Here is a 23,956-nt window from a genome sequence, read left to right as displayed (position 1 = left end):
GTGCCCCCAGAAACACGAAAACTGCCTGAGAGGCCGCTCTTTCCTCCTCACCCTTGCAGGCCACGCTACCTCCTCTCTGCTGCTGCATCTGGCCTCCCCCCACCCCGACCCAGTCTGTGCACTCCCCTTAGCTGTAAACATGTTCCTCTGTTTCAACTGATGTCCCACCAGCTCATCCAAAGTCGGGTCCTGGGGTTTGTCCTAGAAGTGCCCCCTCCCTCTTTTTCATTACCCAATCCTGCCACCACCTTAATTCTGAATTCCTAGACAACTGCCTTACCATCCAACAGGCCTCCCTGCCTCTTCTCAGCCTGAAGACTCAGTCTCCACCACACCCCAGTCTGCCTGGCCTCTCCCTTACTGCCCTGTGCACCCAGTGAGCATAGCTGCAGGGCACTGGGGCTTGCTCTTCCTGCTTCCTCTGCCTGGGACATGTATCTCTTTTCCACCACCCACCCACCACCCCGCCTCACCAGACAAGGCCTGGCTCAGTCCCATTGTGCAGGGCTCCCACTTGCTCGCCACATGCTCACACTCTCCTTCCCTCCAGTCTCTGAGTTTCTTAAAGGGCAGGGTGAGTCGCCTCAGTGCCTGGACATTGTAGGTACTCAGTAAACGCCTGCTGAATCTGCTGGAGAGGGAGATACCTGAGTTAGCCTGGACAGTAAAAGCAGATTAACATCTACAGCTTTGCTGTTTCCTTTGCTCTCCAGGTCTGGTTTATCCTAAGCAGGGAATACATGGTGTTCCTAATGTGGCCACCTAGCCACAATCCTCCCTGCAGGAAGGGGGTGGAGAGATTGACAGTGGTCGCTGATAATGCCTTGTCTCTTCTGTAGACAAAGGAGGGCGAATTCACCCTCTCTGCCATGACGTCTGGGATCCGGCGGAATTGGATCCAGACCATCATGAAGCATGTTCATCCGACCTCTGCCCCAGATGTGACAAGGTAAAGTTCAAGGGAACCACTCTCCCCAGGAGCCTCTGTCTCACTCCTGTACATGAACAGCTGCTTCTTCTGGGGACCTGAGGTCTCAGCCTGGCCCAGCACAGCCTTCTTCCTTCCCTCCTTGGTCCCACTGCTGGCTGCCCCAACTCATTCTTTTTGGTTTCCTGATTCTCTGTTAGGTTGCTTTTTCCTTCTGTGAGTCTGGTTGGTGGAGCTACACAGGATATATCACTTGAGTCAACATCGGAACTGAACTTAGGGGATAGGCCCCTCTGGAGTGGGCGTAGGCCCTGGGCTTCACTGGAAGCTGCACCCATAGGCCTTGATAGCATTCCTTTTTCTTGGTTTTTTGTTTTTTTGTTTTTTTCACCTCACTCCTGCATCTGTTGGATTTCTGTGCTACCGAGAAAAATTCTCTGAAACTCTTAGTGGCAGAGCCTAAGTTGGAAAACTGTCCCCCACCATAACACACTTCAGTTTACACATCTCGTGATTCACTGTGTGCCTTCCTCCTCTAACTCTGAAGGTTAGAAACTGGCTGGGTTTCATTTTAAAAGAATGAAGACATGGTTCCAGTTGGGGGGGGGGGTGGCTCTGTAAGGCCCAGAACGCCGCCGTGCACGCATCAAGGCATCAGAGCCTTCGCCAGTTCTGAACACTCTCATTGACCCTTTGTAGGCATGTAGTTTGAGTGACTCAAGTGTATTTCTTGCACGGGAATTCACACTCCAGGTGACCCTGGTGCCTGCCGTGTGCCCCCTGGTGGCCTGGGGCAGTTGCGACTGTCCTCAATCTTTTTGAAGTCCTTGCCTCTTCTTAGTGACACTGTACCTTTTTGGACAAGAAAAAAGGGAAGGAACCCAAAATAATAATTCTTTCATTTCTTTTCTGTTTATTTGTATTGTTTGTTCATTATTTAACAAACAGAATAGTTGGCTGTTCCTGAGTTGGTAAGACCAGGAGGTGGTGACCAGGACCCACTCTGTGGTATCCTGTTGGGGGAGCACATCCTGTGTGCGGGGGCAGGAATAACCCCATCCTCATGGGGCTGCATCCACTGGCAGCCAGCAGCTGCCCCTCAGCCCTCTCCCATTCAATAGCAGAGGCTGGAGCCTCACAAGCCCAATGTTCTTTTTTTGTAAAATATATTTTATTGATTATACCATTACAGTTATTGTTCTATTCCACCCCCTTCATTCTCCTCCACCCTGCACACCCCCTCCCCCACAATTCCCCCCCCTTTAGTTTATGTCCACGTGTCTCAACTTCTTTAGATTCTATATTTCCCCTACTATTCTTGCCCTCCCCCTATCTATTTTTTACCTACCGTCTATGCTACTTATTCTCTGTACCTTCTCCCCCCTTCTCCTCCTCCCACTCCCCTGTTGCTAACCCTCCATGTGATCTCCATTTCTATGGTTCCGCTCCTGATCTAGCTGTCCTCTTGGTTTACATTTGTTTTAGGTGTGGTTGTTAGTAACTGTGAGTTTGCTGTCCTTTCACTGTTCATATTTTTCATCTTCTTTTTCTTAGATAAGTCCTTTTAACATTTCATATAATAAGGGCTCGGTGATGATGAACTCCTTGAATTTGATCTTATCTGACAAGCACTTTATCTGCCCTTCCATTCTAAATGAAAGCTTTGCTGGATAGAGCAATCTTGGCTGTAGGTCTTTGGATTTCATGACTTGGAATACTTCCTTCCAGCCCCTTCTTGCCTGTAAGGTCTCTTTTGAGAAATCCGCTGACAGTCTGATGGGAAGTCCTTTGTAGGTGACTGTCCCCTTATCTCTTGCTGCTTCTAGGATTCTCTCCTTCATTTTAATCTTGGCTAATGTGATTATGATGTGCCTTGGTGTGTTCCTTCTTGGGTCCAACTTCTTTGGGACTCTCTGAGCTTCCTGGATTTCCTGGAAGTCTATTTCCTTTGCCAGAGTGGGGAAGTTCTCCTTTATTATTTGTTCAAATAAGTTTTCCACTCGTGGCTGTTTCTTTTCCCCTTCTGGTACCCCTATATACGGATGTTGGAACGTTTAAAGATGTCCTGGAGGTTCCTAATCCTCTCCTCATTTTTTTTGAATTCTTGTAACTTCACTTTTTCCTGTTTGGTCATTTCTTTCTTCCTTCTGGTCCACCCCCTTGATTTGAGTCCCAGTTTCCTTTCCATCACTATTGGTTACCTGTGCATTTCTCTTCATTTCAATTAGTTTAGCCTTCATATATTCCTCTAATTTGTGGCTAAAATCAACCAGTTCTGTGAGCATCCTGATTACCAGTGTCTTGAATTGTGCATCTGAGAGGTTCGCTATTTCCTGGTCACTTAGAGTTATCGGCTCTGGGGCTTTGAGTTCTTCTTGAGCCATATTTTGGACTGTTCGTGCCTGTTATGTATGAGGAGCAGAGCCCTAGGTGTTCACCAGGGTGACCCTGTCGCTGGGTTGTGGCGCTGTATGTGGGGGCGGGGCCAAAGGAAAGCAATGGCAGGCACCCTTTGCTTCTTCCCGCCGGCACCGTGGACCACGCAATTTGTCCCACTGCTCTTGAATGTGCGACCGTGGTCAGCCGCTGCTGGGTTCCTTGCTGGGGGCTGCGTGTTCGTCTCACTTCTCACTCCCGCCGTCTTGAGCCCTCACTGGGTCCACGGGACGCTACCCCAGATGCCTGGGCGCCTGGGGTCGGGGAATCTTTCCTGCCCAACCCCGCTCCACTGCTGGCTCCGCCCCTCTTACCCGTCCGGTAGACTGGTTCATTGTTGTTAGGATTCCGTATAGTTCAGTTTTCTGTTCTTTGGCTGCGTCTTTATTCTCCAAACCTTTGTTGTATTCAAACTTGGTTGTGGGAGAAGGCACAGTGTTTGCACCTATGCCTCCATCTTGGCGGAAGTCCCCCAATGTTCTTTCTGAGCCCTGGAGGACACCCCCACAGCCAAGCAAGACAGGCCACTCAGGCTGCTCAGGTCAGGGCTTCTTTTAGCCAGTGGTAGTCACCTGCCGCCCTGTCCTAGCCAGGCCTGGCTCTGTGCATCAGATTGAGGATCTGTCTGGGGGCTGTCAGCTTTGGATGTCTCGGTGCAGGCATGTGGCTTTGGCCTCAGAACAGGTGTAAAGGGCACACTTGTGCATACATGGCTTACAAGTGGTATCTCCCAGGTTGGCATGCATGTCTCCCTTGCACACTTGGGTATCAGCTCTGTGCAGGGACTGGACTCACAGCAGGCAGGCCTTTTGTTTCCAGAGGAAGCTTGATGTGACAACTGTCTTTCTCACTAGGATTTACTTTAGAGTTATTGGAGTAATTTGTTTCTCCAGTTTGTTTAAGCCTTTGTGCTTATTTGATGTGGGCTTTTAGAGTTTGTGGAAAATAAGTTTGTTTTGTTTTTTTAACGCTACAAGGCTATGTCCCAAGAACAATTAGAAACAGATACAAATGTCAGAGGTGCCATGTGAAGCCAGGCACTGAAGGCCCCCTGTGTCTGGTGAGGAGTTGTAGGGGCTTCCTTTCTGGGAATATAGGAAGGGCCTTCTTTGCAGGAGGGCCTTCCTCTGTTGGAGAGACTGGTTCTGCAGCTTCTGATTTTCCGTGTTATCCCACTGCCCAGTATGGCTGTAAACCTGCTCTAGCTCTCAGTTCAGAGCCATCAAAAGGTCTGTTCTGGAGAGTTTTTATTCAGATACGCATATGGCTTAAATTGAAAACGCAGGTCCTACCATCCTGGAGCAGTTTATTTTTCACTTAGGTAGCTGCTGGGACGGGCACCAAGTGGATGGTGGCGACTGCGTCCTCTTCTCCTTGGGTACCTCTTTCACTCGATCCTTTCTCTTTGGCCCCCATTTAAACACAGGTGCTCCCTGGAACCCCCACCTTCCCTTGCAACCCCCAGTGGCTCCTGATTCTGCATTTTGCCACTGCCTACTGTTCAGGCTGCAGGTCTCTGGGATTAGTCCATAGAGCCTGGAAAACCCTGCTTCCAATGCCATGACTGATGCCTCCGCCCTACTGCTGCCCAGGTGGGTTCCTCTTCAGGAACCTTTACTTTGAGGCAAATTGGGAAAAGACATGGACTTTTCTGCTGGGCAGGCAGAAGTGCCCTCAAGGGTCCTGCTCTCTACCTGTCATGTGGGCCGCTGCATGGGATGGGCTCCTTGGTGCCATCTGGGTGATATATCTGATTTGTTCAAAGGTTATCTCAGGCCTGTCACTCTTATTCCTCTATCACAGCAGCCACCAAAGTGGGTTTCCTAAAACACAGACCCGACCATGTTCCTTCCCTGCTTATTAAAAACTCTTGGTCCTTTCAAGAGACATGTCTGGTCTCATTCATTCTCTCACTGTTGTCCAGTAAGTGTGTACATGCCACAGGGTCAGCCTCCCTCGTGAAGGGTTTGGACAGTGGCTGTCCCTCGTGCAGTCTGTCGGGCTCTCCACCTTGGCTCTAAGCAGGGTAGGGGCTCCCTGTGCTTTATTGTCCCAGTGACAGGACTATCATGACACTCCTCTACTGCATCTCCTCAGTTAGGGGACTCTTGTAATATCTTCCTTCCAGAAACCTCTAGGCTTTCTGTGGCTCTTTCTCTCCCATCTCCACTCAAACTCAGTTTAGGTTCCCTCTGAGGAAATGATGACAAAATGTCCTTTCTTGCCCTGACCCCAAGGGAGCTGGGGCCCTCTGCTGGGGTGAGCACCAGGAGTCATACCTGATAAGCTGTTTGCCCCCTGCCCCCAGCTCATTGCCGGAGGAGAAGAACCGGAATAGCTCCTCCTTTGATACCTGCCTGAGGCCAAGTGAAAAGCAAGAGATGGAGCCCAGAGAGCCAGATCCTGAGCAGAAGAGGAGCCGTGCTCGGGAGCGGAGACGGGAGGGACGATCCAAGACCTTTGATTGGGCTGAGTTCCGCCCCTTGCAGCAGGCCCTGGCTCAGGAGAGGGCCAGTGCCACAGTGCCCCCCGACACGCTCCCTGAGGCAGAGCCAGGAGAGCTGGAGCGGGAACGTGCTCGGAGGCGAGAAGAACGCCGCAAGCGCTTCGGGATGCTTGACACTGTAGATGGGACAGCCACTGACGATATAGCCTTGCGGATGGAGGTCGATCGGAGCCCTGGGCTGCCTGTATCCCCCAATCCCAAGACACAGAACGTCCATGTGGAGATTGAACAGCGGTGGCATCAGGTGGAAACCACCCCTCTACGGGAAGAAAAGCAGGTGCCTATTGCCCCTCTGCACCTGTCCTGTGAAGACAGAAGTGACAGGTTCTCCAATCATGAGCTGACCTCTCTGCTGGAAAAGGAGGTAATGACTAGAGGCAGCCATAAGTGGACAGGTGGGTGGGTTCTATATAGCAGCCTTTCCTGAGCAACCATGGTGCCTGGTAGTGGCCTGAGTGGTTCAGCTTCATAACACCAAGGGAGACGTGTTCCCTCCCCTCAGGGGCTGACAGACCATTCAGGAAGATAGACACATGGGCAGACAGGTTCTTAGAGTACAGTATAGTTGGTGCGAGGTACAGGAAGTGCCAACTCATGCCAGGTGACGGGGCACCAGGCCTTTCCAGAAAGAGTAGTTTGCCATGTGGCAAGGGCACTGCCAGTAAGAGTTAGGGGTGGCCAGAGAAGAGGCTAGTAAGGTTACAGAGCCCAGGTGGGGGCCTTGTGCTAAAGAGGAACGTGAGCAGAGTTAATTTTTGGTCCTCACTAAGCAACTCTGTGTTGAACAGGCCAAAGTTGGTGGCCGAGAAGAGCCCCAGTGCTTTCTCAGCAGCCTGGTCACCATCAATGAGACATGAGGGGGTGCAGGGCAGTCAGCAAGAAGCAGGTGGGTTCTAGATGTTCAAGATATAAAACAGAGGCCCTTGGTGGATGAGCAGGGGAAGGGTGCCTTGTAACTTACTTCAGTTGGCATGGGCTGCGCTGTGGAGGATTTTCGTGGAGCAGGCCTCTTGGACATCTGGATGCAGAGATGAGCAGCCAGCCCCTGCATTTAAAGTATAATATGTTTCTTCATGAAAACATGCAGGAACCAAATCTAGGGAACTTCAGTGGGTTTAGAAGTCTGAGCAGAGGAGTTCCTGGCCAAGGAGCTCCCTTGGCAGCTCCCCTGTGACAGTTTCATGGTTCAAATGTGCTCTTTTATATTAGCTAATTAAAGATTTGTCACTTTGGTCTGCCTTCACTTCTCTTCTTTTTCCTAGTTTATTAGACTTATGAGGCTGACATCTATCACTAACATGAACATTTTTATTTCCCTTTTTTATGTTTGTAAATAAGATAATTAAGACAGTATACAGTAAATAAAAGTTCAAACTCACACCACTCTCAGCTGCAAAAATGGGCCTGCTGGCCAGCAAACCACACACTGAACATTTATTTAAAGCAGCAATGTCTGAAAGTCAGTTCTCCGCACCTCTCACAGCACGTCCTGGCAGTGCCCCCCGTCCACTGCACTCCACCTCTCCCACCTCCCACAGCCTCCAGGGCAGGGCAGGCGCATGGGCCCATGTGGCCCAGTAGACACCTGGGGAATGTTTGAGGAAGAGATGAATAGATGAATAACTAAATTTGAAACTGTTGAATGCAAGAAGTGTGTGAAGTAGCTTGCTTACTTTCCACATCTTGTGGAATACTTTAGGAATCCTTTTTGCAGACTTTTACGTGGAAGCCATTGTATAAAAGTAGAATTGTTGTAGTAGGAAACAAGGCAGGGCCTGGAATGAGACTTGCCCAGAGCAGTACTGGACTTTTGACCATGCTGAGGATGTGGAAAGGACCCAGTGGCATGATCTTCCTCTGGTACAGACACAAAGTCTCAGTTTCTGGTAGGGTCCAAGTACTAGAGCCTTAAGCTGGTGTGAAAATTTTGTGGGCGCTCAGAGTAGCAGGTCCACAGGTCTGCTGTGTTGTAGATGTATACCATATTTTTCGGACTATAAGACGCACTCCCCACTCCCACTCCCTGCAAATTTGGGAGGAATAATGGTTGTTAATACTGCTGTTGAGTTCTGCTTACATTTACATTGGTGAAATATTATGTTATTTATGTTATTAAATATTTTAACCACATTTTTTGCTTCAAAAAATTTTTTCCTATTTTTCTTTAAAACCTAGGTACATCTTATGGTCCAAAAAATATAATACTGTTATATACTTAACAGTTGGAGGCTTCTGTTCCAGGTGCTGCACTTAAGGACAGATTAGCTCATCTCTGACCTCCGGAAGGCCAGTGAGGACTCTGTGCTCAGCCCAGCTCATGCCAAAAATGCCACTCTGGGCCTGCACTGCTGCTTCTGTCTGTTACCATCATGGTGCTTTAAAATGCATGTCTTTCTGCCAACAGTTGGAGCAGAGCCAGAAGGAGGCCTCGGACCTTTTGGAGCAAAACCGGCTCCTGCAGGATCAACTGAGAGTGGCTCTGGGCCGGGAGCAGAGTGCCCGGGAGGGCTATGTGCTGCAGGTAGGGCTGAGGGGCGGCCTCGGTGCTCAAAGCGTGCTCAGGACTTCCATGCAAAGGACCCTGGCAGGCTAGGAATGTGCAAAACCTGCCTGAGCAGGGGCCGCCTCTCCCAAGTGTCGTCCTCTGGCTCCTCTGCCCCAGGACCGTGGCTCTCAGAGCCTGAAACTTACATGTCTAAGGGTTTTTCCTTTGTTTTTAATAAAATAATTTTGGTGGTTTTTTCTTTTCCCTCTCAAATTGACCCAATATATATTTATTATAAATACCATACATTTGCAAGTCACTTCTAAGTTGTTTATTAAAAAAAAAAGTAATAGGCCTATTTTACAGATTGAAGAAATTGAGTAACAGCCAGCCAAGTGCCGCCTTAGGACCAAGTTAGTGGCAGAGGTGGCAGGGGTCCTCCTTTCCTATCTCTGTCTATACCATACCTACAGGTAGACCTAGGCTATTACCACTAGCCCACTGGCCCCACTTCTTTCTATGTAGACTGAAGTTTTAGGGAGAAAATGTGGCCACCCAGCCCTGAGCCAGCCTAGAAGGGGAGATGAGGAGAACCACAGCCTGGGTCCTAAGCTGAGGGGCCAAACCAAGTATCCACCACCAGAGGTCTCTGTGCCACAGTCCTGCTCAGCAAGCAGACTCACAGAGACCACTGAGCACTGCTGGGGGTGTCTCCCCAGGCAATAGATCAGCTGCACAGGGTGGGCCGGTGCGGGCTGACTTTCCTGTAGCATTCTAGGTCCTATTCTAGTTCTGGGGTAGAAAATAACACACTCCTGCCCTGTGGAGTGACATGCTGGTGGGGAGAGACAACTGACGAATGAGTACTGGGAGAAAGCAAAATGGGGTGATGGAACAGGGCTCTGCCAAAGCTGAGGAGTCAGCTGTCAAGTCAGGGTTCAAGGTCTAAGTGTAGGCTCTGCCACTGACCAGCACAAGCCGGTGTCCCCCACCGGCATTAGCTTCTCCTAGATTGTGCAGACTTGTCCTGAGGGCCCTTCTGGCTCTCCGTGACTCCGAGTCTCTGTGAATAGTTGCTGTGTCAACATTTTCCAGATCATCATGCCTCGGCTGCCTCCGTCCAAGTCATCTTGGGTACCTTGTGAACCCTCTAGGCAGAGTCTGCCTTCCTGCCGCTATCCATGCCATTTTTGTTGCTTTCTCTTTCTTTCTTCCATTTCTTATTTCCCCCAACTTGGACTGTGGCCCTGGGCGCCTGTGTGCCCTGCATCCTCCTTTCCAGCCCTTTCTGCCATAGTTACTGCCATGCCTAGTTCAGTTATTGCCATGCTCCAGGAGCTGGTAATGGTGGGCGTCTTTCATACACTGCTCACTCTGGGCTTTCTGGGTGATTTGTGCAGAACCTCCAGATCTGAGGAGCATCTTTTTAAACCTTGGTTGGGCCCCCATCCTATCCAAATTCACTGAACATCAGGTGGTAAAGATACTAGCTGCAGATTTTGCACATCTTAACCTCAGAACCTACCTCTGTGTCTAACTTGGATGATTGCATGACCCTGCACCCAAGCCCTTATCAGTTGGCACTGGGCAGAACTGGCTTCTAAGCACCTTCCCACTAGGTCTAATAGCAGGTTGCTTTTACCTCACTTCACACTTTGGGAATGCTTATAATCAGAAGTCAGAATGAGCAAGGACCTTTGGGGTTAAGGGTCCGAAGGAGTTTGCCCAGGAAGGGTGCTGTGCTAACAGTGCTGGGAGGAGGAGCTTGCATGGTTTGGACTTGCAGTGGAGTATAACTTAATAATATAACTGAGTGTCACATCTGTGGCTTCCCCAGCAGACTGAGGCAGGCCAAATTCTTAGGCTGGGCTGTTCTCACTTTTGTTCATGTTGTTTTTTTTCCAATGTTATTAGTTCTGTCTAGTCTGCATGCCTTTCCTTTTGGGGAGTTTTGTTTCATTCGTGTTTTGCTTTTTGCATGCTTCTTCACACTTTCTTATTTGAACTCCATGAAGGTTTGTTTGTTTTGTTGATTATCATATTTTACTCCTTGGTTTTTGTTTTCCCCTCGTTTTGTCTTCTTACAGGTAGAGATTAGTTCTTCCTATTACTATAGAGGACGAGCTCCACTTCCAAAAGGAAAATGTTCGGATGTCACTTTGCTGACATCCTCTAGCAGTTGCTTGCCTTCCTTCTCTTCCAGTCCTAGAAGGAAGTGACATCATCACTTGCGCCCTGCCTCCTGTGCTTTTTTAGGGTTGATGGGTTGATTGTCTAGAGCTGTGTACCTTTTGTTTTGCAAAACAGATGCCCATGCTCTACTCCCCCTTCTTTCCTTCCTGTCTCTTGTTCTCAGTCTTTGTTTTTGCTTACCCATGTATTCCATTATTCTTTTTGTTTGGTTACTTCTCCTTAGAAGCTATTTGATTAGAGTTGTTTTGATGTTATTATTCATGTTTTCTGTTTACCTGGAAGCAACACTTATCAAAATAATTAAGATGATTTTGTTGGATTTTTTTAAATGGAAAAAATTGTGCCAAGGATAATTATCGGCAAACCCACCAAGGAGCTTTTCTGTGGTTGACCCTGGCCAGAGGTGTGACACTCAGAACTGGGAAGCCCGAGTGTTTCTAACCAGTGTTTAATCGGTTTTTTTAAGACTGAAGTGGCCACCTCCCAACCTGGTGCCTGGCAGAGGCTCCACAGAGTCAATCAAGATCTGCAAAGGGAGCTGGAGGTCCAGTGCTGGCGCCAGGGGCTAACCACGCAGCAGACCCAGGCCCCGAAGCGCAGCTATGGGGAGGCCAAGGATACAGTCCGGCACCACGAGGCGGAGATCCACAGCCTTCAGGCGAGGCTCAGTAATGCTGCTGCTGAGCTCACCATCAAGGAACAGGCACTGGCCAAGCTCAAGGATGACCTGAAACTGGAGAAAGACAGGGTCCGTGAGCATTTGGAGGAGTGGAAGCACAGCAAGGCTGCACTGAGCGGTCAGCTCCAGGCCAGCGAGCAGAAGCTCAAGAGCACAGAGGCCCTGCTGCTAGAGAAGACACAGGCACTGCGGGACCTGGAGGCACAACAGGCACTGCAGAGGGACCGGCAGAAGGAGGTGCAAAGGCTGCAGGAACGCATCACTGATCTCAGCCAGCAGCTCAGCGCCAGTGAGCAGGCCCAGCGGCTAATGGAGGAGAAGCTGCAGAGGAACTACGAGCTGCTACTGGAGAGCTGTGAGAAGGAGAAGCAGGTGCTGCTGCAGAACCTGAGGCAGGTGGAGGACAAGGCCAGTGCCTATGAGGACCAGCTCCAGGACCACGAACGACAGATGGAGCTCCTCCAGAAGGAGAAGCTTAGTGCCAGGTTTGAGGGCAACGAGGTCATGCACCAGCTGGAGGAGCAGCTGCAGGTGAAGGAGGCCAGCATCCACAAGCTGGCTGAGCATGTCCAAAGCCTCAAAGATGAGCGGGACCTGATCAAGCAGCGCTTCCAGGAGCTGATGGAGCGCATTGCCCTGTCTGATGGGGACATTGCTGAGCTTCAGAAGAAGCTGAGGGGAAGAGAGGCAGACTACCAGAACCTGGAACACTCCTACAGGAGAGTAGCCAGCCAGCTCCAGGGCATGCATACTCTGCTGAAAGAAAAGGAGGAAGAGCTGAAGCACATCAAGGAAATGCATGAGAAAGTTCTGGAAAAGAAAGATCAGGACCTCAATGAGGCTTTGGTTAAAATGGTTGCCTTGGGGAGCAGCTTAGAGGAAACAGAAATGAAGCTCCAGACAAAGGAAGAGATTTTAAGGAAATTTACAAAAGCATCATTAGAGGAAGTTGAGGAGCTGCAGAGCTCCCTGGAAGAAGCAGAGGAGGATGGCATTGCACTCTCTGGCCCACAGCTCCAAGCCTCAGGCTCATCTCCAGGCTTCCCACCCTTGAGGCTTGAGGAAGACGACCCAGGGGCTGCTCTTAGGGAGAAACATAGGCACAGCAGCCCTAGGACAGAAGTGAGCATGATGCCCCCAAAGTCAGAAGTGCCCGACAAGGAGGGGCACTTGAAGAACACAGCAAAATGTGAGCAAGGGGTACCCAGCGTGAAAAGGCAAAGAATCCGCTTCTCCACAATCCAGTGCCAGAAATACACCCAGCCTGATGGGTCTGAGAAAACCTGGACCAGTAGCACATCTTCTGACACTAGTCAGGACCGGTCACCCTCAGAAGAAAGCATGTCATCAGAGGCCACCCTGAGCTCTCTCCCTGCAGCCAGTGATTCTGACACCTACCTCTCCATAATACATTCCCTGGAGACCAAGCTCTACATCACAGAAGAGAAGCTCAAAGATGTGACAGTGAAGCTGGAGAGCCAGCAGGGCCAGAGCCAAGAGGCTCTGCTCACGCTGCACCACCAGTGGGCCAGCACCGAGGCAAGGCTCCGAGAGCAGCTTCGTGCCAGCCTACTCCAGGTTGGCGTGCTGGCCTCCCAGCTGGAGCAGGAAAAACAGGCTAGGGCAAAGATAGTTGAAAATCACGTTGAAGAGCTTGGCAATTTCCAGGTAAAAAACACTCAGGCCTTGGCTTGCTTAGAAAATTGCCGCGAACAATTACAGTCTCTGCCAGGGTCTGGCCAGGAGGAAGCACAGGAGGCGGGAGCGGGCCCCCTGGCCACCATGGAGAGAGTGTTAGTCCACGCCATCCAGGCCCTACGTCATTGGCCAGCCCCTGCAGACAGCGGGGCCCATGCTCAGCTAGAGGAAGGGAGCGTCTTGGAGAAAGGGAAAGAGACTTTGCAGCAGCCACCTCACCTGCCTGAACTGACTGAGCAGGAGCAGCTTAAGCTACTTTCTGATCAAATAGCTCTGGAAGCCTCACTGATAAACCAAATAGCAGACTCTTTAAAAAATACAACATCAGATATCTCGCGCGTTCTCCATGAGATTTCTCAGTCAGGAGGGTTGCCCCTGGAGTCTGGAAGTGCTGCAGTCTGTCTTGGGGCTGCAGCAGACACCTGGGCTAAGAAGGTGCTGGTGGATGGTGAATTCTGGAGCCAGGTTGAGTCCCTGAGTAAGCACCTGGGGATGCTGGGAGGAGAGGCAGCCAGTGCATCAGGAGGTGGGCAGCAGAGCATCCCACAAGCCCTAGTCCCTGCCCTGGCAGATGCTACATGGGTTAGGGCGGAGCTCAGCTTTGCTGTGCAGTCATTGAGGGAGTCATTCCACCGACGGTTGCAGAGCATCCAGGAGACTCTCCGGGGGACCCAGATGGCCCTGCAGCAGCATAAGCACATGCTGGGGGAAATCCTGGGAACCTACCAAACCCCTGAATTTGAGAAAGTGATGCAGCAGGTCTCAGAAGCCCTCACACTTTCAGCAGGCATTACAGATGGTGTGCAGGTGTCCTGGGACTTGAGCTCATTAGGAGAAGAACTGAGTCATCAAGATGTAGCCAGCTCCCAGGAACCCTTTCCCTTGTCTGATCAGAGCTCTGGGGCCCTCGTTGCTATTCAGGAAGAACTAGCCCTGCAGCTTAAAGATAAGGCCAGCCTCTTAAGAGATATATCTGCCTCTTTAACTTCTCTCCCCACTGTGGAATCAGTAAGAGATTGTCAGAAGCTTCTTCAGGTGTCCCAAAATCTTTCCTATAACACTTATTTGGGAGGCCTTGGTCAATATTCTTCATTACTAGTTAAAGATGCAATTATTCAGGCGCAGGTGTGTTATGCAGCCTGCAAAATCCGTCTGGAGTATGAAAAGGAGCTCCGGTGCTACAAGGAGTCCTGGCAGAGCACAGGGGCCTCCCGTCAGGAGCACGAGCAGGTTGTTGGGGCCCTGAGGGAGGAATACAAGGAACTTCTCCAGAAGCAGAAGAGCGAGTACCTGGAAGTGATTGCTGTCGTTCAAAGGGAAAATGCAGAGCTCAAGGCCCAGGTCACCCAGCTAGACCATCAGCAGAAGTACCTGGAAGAAGTGGAAAGCAAGCACAGCGAGAACATGTTTGCCTTGCAAGGGAGGTATGAGGAGGAAATCAGGTGTGTGGTGGAGCAGTTGAACAGAGCAGAAAATACACTGCAGGCTGAGCACAGCAGAGTCCTCAGCCAGCTGGATGCCTCTGTCAGAGACAGGCAGGACTTAGAGAGGCACCATGTGGAGCAGATGCAGACCCTGGAGGACAAGTTCCAGCTTAAGGTCAAAGAGCTACAGACCATCCATGAGGAAGAGCTGAGGACCTTGCAGGAGCACTACTCCCAGAACCTCCAGTGCCTACAGGAGAGACTCTGCCACTACCAGGGGCGGCCCCCGGAAGCCCTCCTGGCTAGCAGCCCCCACGAGCTGCCCGCCTCCACCTGGCCAGCTGACCAGCCCCAGGAGCCCCTGCAGGTGGCCACTGGGGAGACTGATTCCATGACAGGGCTGAGAGAGCGCATCCAGGATCTGGAGGCACAGATGGACATCATGCGGGAGGAACTGGAGCACAAGGACCTGGAGGGCAACACAGCCACGCTGCGGGAGAAGTACCAGAAAGACTTTGAGAACCTTAAGGTTTTAAAGCATCATTTAATTGTAAAGCAGTCAAGAGGCAGGCATTTGCCTGCTTTTTGCGGGGGCAGTGTCTGGTGCATCAGACTCTCAGGGTGGAGCTGGGAGATAGTTCTTGGCCCTGAGTTACTGTATAAGCAGAATGTGGTCAACATTCTGTGTATTTGACTCTTCACTCACCATGGTGTGGCCTCAGAGCAGGCCCTGGGTCAGGGTCTAGCACCCTGTTCAATATCCCCTACCAGGAAAGAACTAGCAGAACAGGATCACTGGTGAAAGAGGAAGTGTAGTCTCCCCATAGCCTTTCCACCTACCTCTAGAAGCCTCTCTGTGTTCCCCCAGCAGGGGAGGCCCCTGTTCTCCCCCTCAGCCCCTCACAGCCTCACCCTCTTTCCCACCCCAACCTCTAGGCTAATGCAAACCCACACTTAAGGAGAACAGCCCAGGATAGACAGTCCAGAGGCACTCTTGAAAGACTGTCTTCTTAACTGTCCTAAGAGAACAGAGTTTATGGTTCCCCAAAGGTAGGAGTATTTGCAATACATTGTCGAGAGTTACTCTCCCATCCCAAATCTCTGGGGAACTGGCGTTTAATGGGCATTCTGTGTCAGTAATATAAGAGCAACTTTCAGCTGCTGGTATTCCTTCTTAGGAACTTTGAGAAATCACACTTTTCTTGTCAGTGTCCTCCACACCCCTACCGTTTCACATTCTACCCCGTTAGGCAGAATACCCAGGTCCTGGCAGTCAAAGGTGACATTCCAGACTGTGAAGGGGTTCAGTTTCTTGCCCTTCCCCTTTATGAACAGACACTTGTGTGTGTGTGTGCACATGGCTGCCCAATAAATCCCCTAAGCTCCTCGATGACATCCTCTTGAGCTCCTTACCATGTCTTGGAGCTACACCAGAAACCACCCAGGTCTCTCACAGGCCCTAAGTCCCCAATTGGCCCCCCAATGAGATGACCCCCCGCCCCATGCAACACAGAGCTAGCTTCCCACTGCAGGTGGCAGTTTTGCTACTATTACCAAACATTGTGCTAATGCTGCTCTTCAGCAAGATGTACATGGTTTTGTTTCCCAGCAGCTCATGCCTCTAGCTCTGAAAGAAAATTAGAAATGAGTTCTATGTTGGCAGCATATTCTTTACTGATGACATAGCCCACTGATCTAAGACAAGTATGTATTGCTGCCAGCAAGCACCTGGGTGGCCAAGAGGCTATCTTCACTGCTCTTGTGCTCAGTCAAACCCTTTTGAAAACTATTATGAATTATGAGAAAGCTTCAATGGCTATTTTCCATACGTGCTCAAATGATGCCCCTGTGACAGTCAGTGCGTTTTAGCACACCATTCAGGTGGGCCTATAAAAAAGTGATTTGCACAAACACTGTGCTAATGCCTTCCCTACCCACAGGACCCCAGCGTTTCTGCATGGGCAAGGGACTGGGCACATACACATCTTGAGTCCACAAAGACCTGAGTGCTCATTCCCTACCACAGGGACTGCTGCTGTCTGCTCCACCAGAGCCTCCTGCACAGTGAGGCTGTTTCAGCTCCCACATCAGTCAGCTGGGCTTACATAAGTCTTTGGCCAAAGTGGTTTCCTCACACCCCAGTTAGCAAGATATCAGAAAAGAGAATACTGGCCACAGATGGTGCCAGGACCCACTATCCTTCAGTGGTGACATAGGACCATGGTGTTCTCACTGACACCCTTGAACACACAGAAATTAGAACCAGACAGAACTCTTGAGGGGACCTGGCTAATGCTGTTACTTTGTGCAGCTTTTTGTCTGGGTTGGGGAGCCTGAGGCTTGGGCCTGATGGCCCCTCCGCCACAGCCACAGCTGAAGCCTTCCCTTGCGATTCTGCATAGTAGTCATGGAAGGGCTTTTATTGATCCCAGGGATTTGGGGCTTAAAATATCAAAATTTGTTTACAAAGAAATTATTTTTAACACATGCTCTCCAAGGAAGCAACTAGTCTTTAAAGGTACCTCAGAGTTTCTGTAGGAAGAATTTTATTATTTAAATATTTTAAAGCACTAATACTTACAAGACCTTCTAGCTGTGTGTTAACCAAGGAGCCATGTGTGAACCAAACCACACAGGAGAGAAGATGGTGGGCAGAGAGCAGGTGAGGGGCCAGGGGACACAGCACCAGGACCCCCCAGCTGTCTTGTGTGTCAGTGGTGAAAGGAGGCCACTGGCTTCCAGGCACAGCCTCTGGGGGAAGTAGTGCCCAGTTAATAGTGAGCAGCAGTTAAAACCATCTGCCCAGTATAACAGATCCATGGCAGTGAAGTCCAGACTGTGACCATGTGTTTGAAAATACTGAACTGAGAACCTCAGAAAGGCCTCACAATTACTGTGGGGGCTTAAAGACAACCAAGCATGGTAATTTGATTTCTTGGTATTTTTTTCCTTGAATCCATGTGCAAGAAGATCAACCAAATAATATAGGGTTAGAAGGAGGAAGCCCTCACTATACCTGCATTTATAATGTAACGTGGCCACATTTCTTCCACTTTAAAAAAAAATCACTGAAAGCCCTGATCCTTATTCAGAAACAGATCTTGCAAAGAATTTAGACAGAAAGTGTGACTTCGTCCACAAAGCAGCTATACACGCCACCTCTTTGCAACTGTGTGGGACCAGTCACCTTGCCTGGCAAGAACAACTCTGGTAAGCCAGGCCTGGGCTTCCCAGTGTAGCTGTGGGGTGGTTCAGTCCCTTCTTAGGGCCATACCTGTGTCCTTCCCCTATAGGCCCAGGTAATAAACTAACACAGGTTGTAATGAGGCATATACAGGTTTAAAGAATGGTTTTTCTGCTCTGTGTCTTAATACAGTTAGTACAGTAACTAGTTAATGTGTGCCCCTGTTTGTACTCCTTCAAAAGAAAAAGCGGGAAGACGCAGGGTGGAAGAGAAGAGATCATGTAGCCTAACGTAATTCCCTCATGGACACCAGAGAGGTTAAATGACCACATGAGCATAGCCAGCTAGAGGGTGGGAGGGCCAGGCCCCTTGGAGCACTCCAGCTAACAGAGTCATGACTGTGACTTATTTGTGAAGTGCACTGGTATGAGAGCTATTTGTTGTGTAAACTCAAACCAAACACGGCCAGCCTTGGCACACTCGCTCTCCTCTCTTGTCAGTCCTCCCTGGCAGTAACTCTATCAAGGTCCAGGATTGGCTAGTTTAGATTCCACTGCAGCCTCTTGCCACTCACAATGCCAGCTTTTCACAGGATTCAAAGGTCATAGAAATAAGACAATTTATAGCTGTAAGCACCCTTTGTAAGTGCTTTCATAGCATAAAAATGCTCAGTATCCTCAAATCTCCAGACAGCCATTTGGTGACCCCACTGGCTTAGTGCTTGTCTTCAGAGTGTGTTCTCTGGAGCAGGCAGGGCTGCTGGCTTATTAAACAGGACGCCCAACTCAAAGGTAAAGAAACAAAGGATAAAGTCCCCTTTGCATCTTGCAGGCCACATGTGAACGTGGGTTTGCAGCAATGGAGGAAACACACCAGAAAAAGATTGAAGATCTCCAGAGGCAGCACCAGCGGGAACTGGAGAAACTGCGGGAGGAGAAAGACCGTCTCCTGGCTGAGGAAACTGCAGCCACCATCTCAGGTGGGAGCTGGGCATGGTGGCCAGTTTAACCCAGAGGGCAAGACAGGTGGAGGACTTTTCCTGAGCTGAATGTATAGCTCAGAGTACTGATTGGTCTTTGTGCTGTCTTCTGTTTGAAATTTAAGCTTCATGATCCAAGAAAATTATTTTTTTAATTTCATTTTTCAATAACAATTTACATTCAATATTATTTTGTATTAACTTCAGGTGTACAGAATAGTGGTTAGGCAATCCTATACTTTATAAATTGATTCCCCAATATTTCCAGTCACTGTACATAGTAATTTTATTATTACTGACTATATGTCCTACACTGTACTTTATATCCTGTTACTATTTTGTAACTACCAATTTGTGCTTCTTGATCCCTTCACATTTTTTATCCAGTCCCTCAACCCCCTTCCCACCTGGCAACCATCAGTCTGTTCCCTGTATATGAGTCTGTTTCAATTTTGTTTATTCTGCTCTTTAGGTTCCACATAAAAGTGGAATCGTATGGTATTTGTCTTTCTCTGATTTATTTCATTTAGCATATAATTCCTTCTACATCCATCCATGTTGTCAGAAACCAGTAAGGTTTCATTCTTTTTTTATGACTGACTAATACTCCATTGTATATACATACCACAGCTTTTTTATCCACTCATCTATTGATGGGCACTTGGGTTGTTTCTATATCTTGGCTATTGTAAATAATGCTGCAGTGAGCATAGCAGTGCATATATCTTATGAATTAGTGTTTTAGATTTCTTCAGTTGAATACCCAGAAGTGGAATCATTGGATTATAAAGAACTTCCGATTTAAATTTTTTGAAGACCTTTTATACTGTATTCCACAGTGGCTACACCAGTCTGCATTCCCACCAGCAGTGCACAAGGGTTCCTTTTTCTTCACACACTTGACAACACTTGTTTCTTTTTGATTTATTGATGATAGCCATTCTGACAGGTTGAAGTAATATCTTGTTGTGGTTTTAATTTGCATTTCTCTTATGATTAGTGACATTGAGCATGTTTTCATGTTTATTGACCATCTGTATGTCCTCTTTGGAGAAGAGTCACTTAGGGTCCCCTGACTATTTTTAAAATGAATTGTTTCCTTGGGTTGTTGAGTTGTCTGATTTCTTTATAAATTATGGATATTGACCTCTTATCAGATGTACCATTGGCAAATATATTCTCCTAATCAGTCAGTTGTCTTTTTGGTTTTTTAAAAAATATTTTTTAATTTTTAATAACAATTGATGTGTTCAATATTATATTAGTTTTAGGTGTATAGCCCTATGATTATTACTTGTGAGGTGATCACCCTGATAAGTCTAGTACTCATCTGATACCATATAGACTTATTACAATATTATTGACTATATTCTCTGTGCTGTAGTTTCTATCCCCATGACTGTTCTATAACTACCAATTTGCACTTCTTACACTCTTCTCTTTTCTCACCCATCCCTAAACCTGTTCACATCTGGCAACCATAAATATTATCTGTATCTATGAGCCTTGTTTCTGCTGCTTGTTCATTCATTTTGTTTGGGTTTGGGTTTTTTTTTGTTTTTTGTTTTTTTGATTCCAAGTATAAGTGAAATCATAGGGCATTTTTCTTTCTCTGCCTGGCTTACTTCATTTGGCACAATACCATGTCCAGTCCATGCTGTTGCAGATGGTAAGGTTTCATATGTTTATGGATGAGTCATATTTCATTCTGCATATGCACCACTTGTTTATGCAGTCATTTGATGATGTACATTTAGGTTGTTTCCATATCTTAGGTATTGTAAATAATGCTGCAATGAACATGTGGGTGCATGCATATCTTTTTTATTTAGTGTTTTGGACTTCTTACAGAAGCCCAAAAAGAAGTAGAAGCCCATAAATGCCCAGAAGTAGAATTGCTGGGTCTTTTGTTACCTTCTTTTGTCATAGCCTTTGTTTTAAAGTTTATTTTGTCTGGTATAAGTATTGCTACTACAGCTTTTATTTCAACATTTCTGTTTCAATGGAACGTCTTTTCTATCTTTACTTTCAGTTGTATGTGTCTTTCAATCCTAAGTGAGTCTCTTGTAGACAGCTTATTTAAGGGTCTTGTTTTGTTATCCGTTCAGCCATCATGTGTCTTTTGATTGGAACATTTAAATCAATTTGCATTTAAATAATTATTGACAGATAGGTATTTATTGCCATTTTATTATTCAAATTATTGATCTTTCATTCTTCTTCTTAAAGAAGACCATTTAACATTTCCCATAATACTGGTTTGGTGGTGGTGGAATTGTTTATTAGCTTTTTCTTGTCTGGGAAACTCTATACATTCTTTGATTCTAAGTGATAGTTTTTCCTGGAGAGAGTAGTATTGGTTGTAGGTCCTTGCTTTTCAACCCTTTGAATATTTCATGCCAATCCTTCAGGCCTACAAAGTTTCTGTTGAGAAGTCAGCTGACAGTCTTATGGGAGCTTCCTTGTAGGTACATTGCTTTTTAGGCAGAAAACTGCTTTTTTCTTGCTGCTTCTAAGATTCCCTCTTTGTCTTTAACTGTTGGCATTTTAATTATGATGTTTCTTGGTGTGGGCCTTTTGGGGTTCACTTTGTTTGGGACTCTCTGTGCTTCCTGGACTTTGTATGTCTAGTTCTTTCACCAGGTTAGGGAAGTTTTCCATCATCTTTTTAAAATAGCTTGTTTTGCCCTGGCTGGTGTAGCTCAGTGGATTGAGCATGGGCCTGTGAACCACACAATCGCGGTTCAATTCCCAGTCAGGGCACATGCCTGGGTTGCAGGCCAGTTCCCGGTTCCCAGCAGCGGACACATGAGAGGCAACCATACATTGATATTTCTCTCCCTCTCTCCTTCCCTTCCCCTCTAAAGATAAATAAATAAAATCTTTAAAAAATAAAATAAAATAAAATAGCTTGTTTTGCCCTGGCTGGCGTAGTTCAGTGGATTGAGCACAGGCCCTCGAACCAAAGGATTGTGGTTCGATTCCCAGTCAGGGCACATGCATGGATTGCAGGCCAGTTCCCAGCAGGGGAAACACAAGAAGCAACCGTACATTGATATTTCTCTCCCTCTCTCCTTCCCTTCCCCTCTAAAGATAAATAAACACAATCTTTTAAATAAATAAATAAATAAAATAGCTTTTCAATTCCTTGCTCTCTCTCTCTCCTCCTTCTAGTATCCCCGTGATACAAATGTTGGTACACTTGAAGTTGTCCCAGAGGCTCCTTACAATATGCTCAGTATTGGATTCTTTTCTTTCTGCTGTTCTGATTGGGTGTTTTCTGCCTCCTTATCTTCCAAATCACTGATTTGATTCTCTGCTTTATCTACTGTACCTACTTTTGGTGCCCTGTGACATATTCTCCATTTCAGTTACTGTGTTCTTTAGTAAGGTTCTTTTTTATGTCTTCTATCTCCATTTTTATGTTTCCTGTGTCTTTATTGAAGTTCTCACTAAGTACATCTACTGTTCCCCTAAGGTCATCAAGCATCCATATAACTAATATTTTGGACTCTGCATCTAGTAGATTGCTTGTTTCCATTTTGTTCTGTTCTTTCATTTTGGAACATGTTTCTTTGCTCCTCATTTTGGCAGCCTCCCTGTGTTTGTTTCTACATATTAGGTAGAGCTGCTATGTCTCCCAATCTTGATATAGTGGCCTAATGAAGTAGGTGCCCTGTAGAGCCCTGAGGCACAGCCTCCCTTGTCACAGGAGCCTGTGTATACCCTCTCTATTGTAGTTGAGCCTTCACTAATGTTGTCACATCAATGGAAGGGATTTACCCCTAGGCCAATGGGCTGTAGGACTGACTACAACCACCATGGAGGTTCTGCTGTGGAGAGTTCGACCCTCTTAGAGTAAAACTAACTTCACTGGGGCTCAGGTACCCACCAAGTTCAGCCCTTGAGTGTGTTGCTTGTGGAGGTGGTTGGTCTGAAGCTGTCTGCCAAGTGTGCTGGCTCTGGGGCCTCTTGAGGGGTGTTGGCAAAGGTCATCTGCCACCCAGCATAAACTACAAAGCAGTCTGCAGATGGCTGTTACTTATCCTGGGCATGAAGGTACCAGGGAGGGGCCAAGTTGCAAACCAAGGCTTGTTGCTGCTAATGCTGGGTCTAGGGCCACTTAGTTGGAGATATGGTATATGCCAAGGCTAGATGCTGCTTGTTTGGGAGATTTCAGGACATTCTACATTATGAGCCAACACAGGCTGCTCAAATGGAAAAGCCACTGGAAATGGCTTTGGTGGGCCCACAGTTGGGTGGTACAAGGTCTTGGAATCCCATGTACAATCATGGTGTTAGGCAAGTTGATGGAGACTCAGATATGGCACCTGCCTGTTCTGTTGGGGAGAGGACTCATCAGAGGAACAATGGCATCTGCCAGCACTTCTGTCAGGGAGAAAGCTGTCCCCTAGTTCTTGTCCTGATTTTAGACACTTCAGTCCCTCCCTGTATGTCTCTAGTGCCTTACAAGCTGCTACTCCAGCACTGGAGCTCAGGGAGTAAGTAAATCCAAGTAAGTCTGTGAGGGCCATTCAAGAGGAACGGCATGGGACTACAGAGCCCTTTGTTTCACTCGGCCATAATCTCTGCTGGTTTTCACAGCCACAAGTTATGGGGACTTCTCTTCCTGGCATTAGAACCCTGGGTTGGAGGGAGCACTGGTGTGGGACTGGGACTCCTTGCTCCTCAGGGGGAACCTCCACAGCCGAGAGATCTCTCCTGATTTTTAACCACCACGCATGGGTATGGGGCCAGTCAATTCCCCATCTAGGTCCCTTCTGCCAGTCTCAATGTGGCTTCTGTATGTATATCCCTAGTTTAAGAGTTTTGTTCTGCTAGATTTCAAACTTTTCTGAATGATGGTTGTTCTATAGTTTAGTTGTAGTTTTGATGGGGTTGTGGGAGGTTCCAAGTGCTGTGTTTACCAGCATCACATCATGGCCAGAAAAGCCAGCAGTTGTCTTTGTTTTGTTGTTGGTTTTCTTTGCTATGCAAAAACTTTCTAGTTGGATGTAGTACCATTTGTTTTCTTTTTCCTTTTGTTTCCCTTGCCTGAGGAGATATATCAGAAAAAATATTGCTAAGAGATATGCCTATGTTTTTTTCTAGGATTTTCATAGTTTGAAGTGTTACATTTGAGTCTTTAGTCCATTTTGATGTTATTCTTGTGTGTGTTGTAAGAAGGTGATCTAGTTTTATTTTATTTTTTGCATGTACTTATCCAATTTCCCCCATTCCATTTATTAAATATAGTCTTGTCCCATTAAATTTTCTTGCCTCGTTTGTCAAATATTACTTGACCTTACAGGCATGGATTTATTTCTGGAAATCTATTCTGTTCCATTGATTGGCATGTCCATTTTTTTTTCATCCTTACCCAAGGACGTGCTTGTTGATTTGAACTAAAAACATCAATCGGTTCACTCTCATATATACCCTGA

At 47.6% G+C, this 23,956-nt stretch overlaps 1 protein-coding gene across 9 annotated transcripts in view; it reads left to right on the top strand.

The window, feature by feature from the left end:
• Window positions 1–23,956, top strand: part of MPRIP (myosin phosphatase Rho interacting protein) — a 164,776-nt gene that overhangs the window by 117,018 nt on the left and 23,802 nt on the right. For 7 of the 9 annotated variants that reach the window (XM_037068875.1, XM_037068871.1, XM_037068868.1 and 4 more), the window contains 5 exons: window positions 840–949; window positions 5,673–6,234; window positions 8,275–8,391; window positions 11,015–14,878; window positions 18,365–18,512. In XM_037068875.1, the coding sequence (XP_036924770.1) occupies window positions 840–949; window positions 5,673–6,234; window positions 8,275–8,391; window positions 11,015–14,878; window positions 18,365–18,512 (4,801 nt within the window). The remainder of the gene's footprint in view (window positions 1–839; window positions 950–5,672; window positions 6,235–8,274; window positions 8,392–11,014; window positions 14,879–18,364; window positions 18,513–23,956) is intronic. The other 2 variants (XM_037068876.1, XM_037068877.1) reach the window with 1 other exon arrangement.

Source organism: Sturnira hondurensis, unplaced genomic scaffold (genome assembly GCF_014824575.4).
Source record: "Sturnira hondurensis isolate 20B ecotype Veracruz unplaced genomic scaffold, ASM1482457v3 Scaffold0018097, whole genome shotgun sequence".
Taxonomy (NCBI): Eukaryota; Metazoa; Chordata; class Mammalia; order Chiroptera; family Phyllostomidae; genus Sturnira; species Sturnira hondurensis.
The sequence above is the reverse complement of the archived record's forward strand: the minus strand, read 5'-3'. Positions and strand labels throughout refer to the sequence as shown.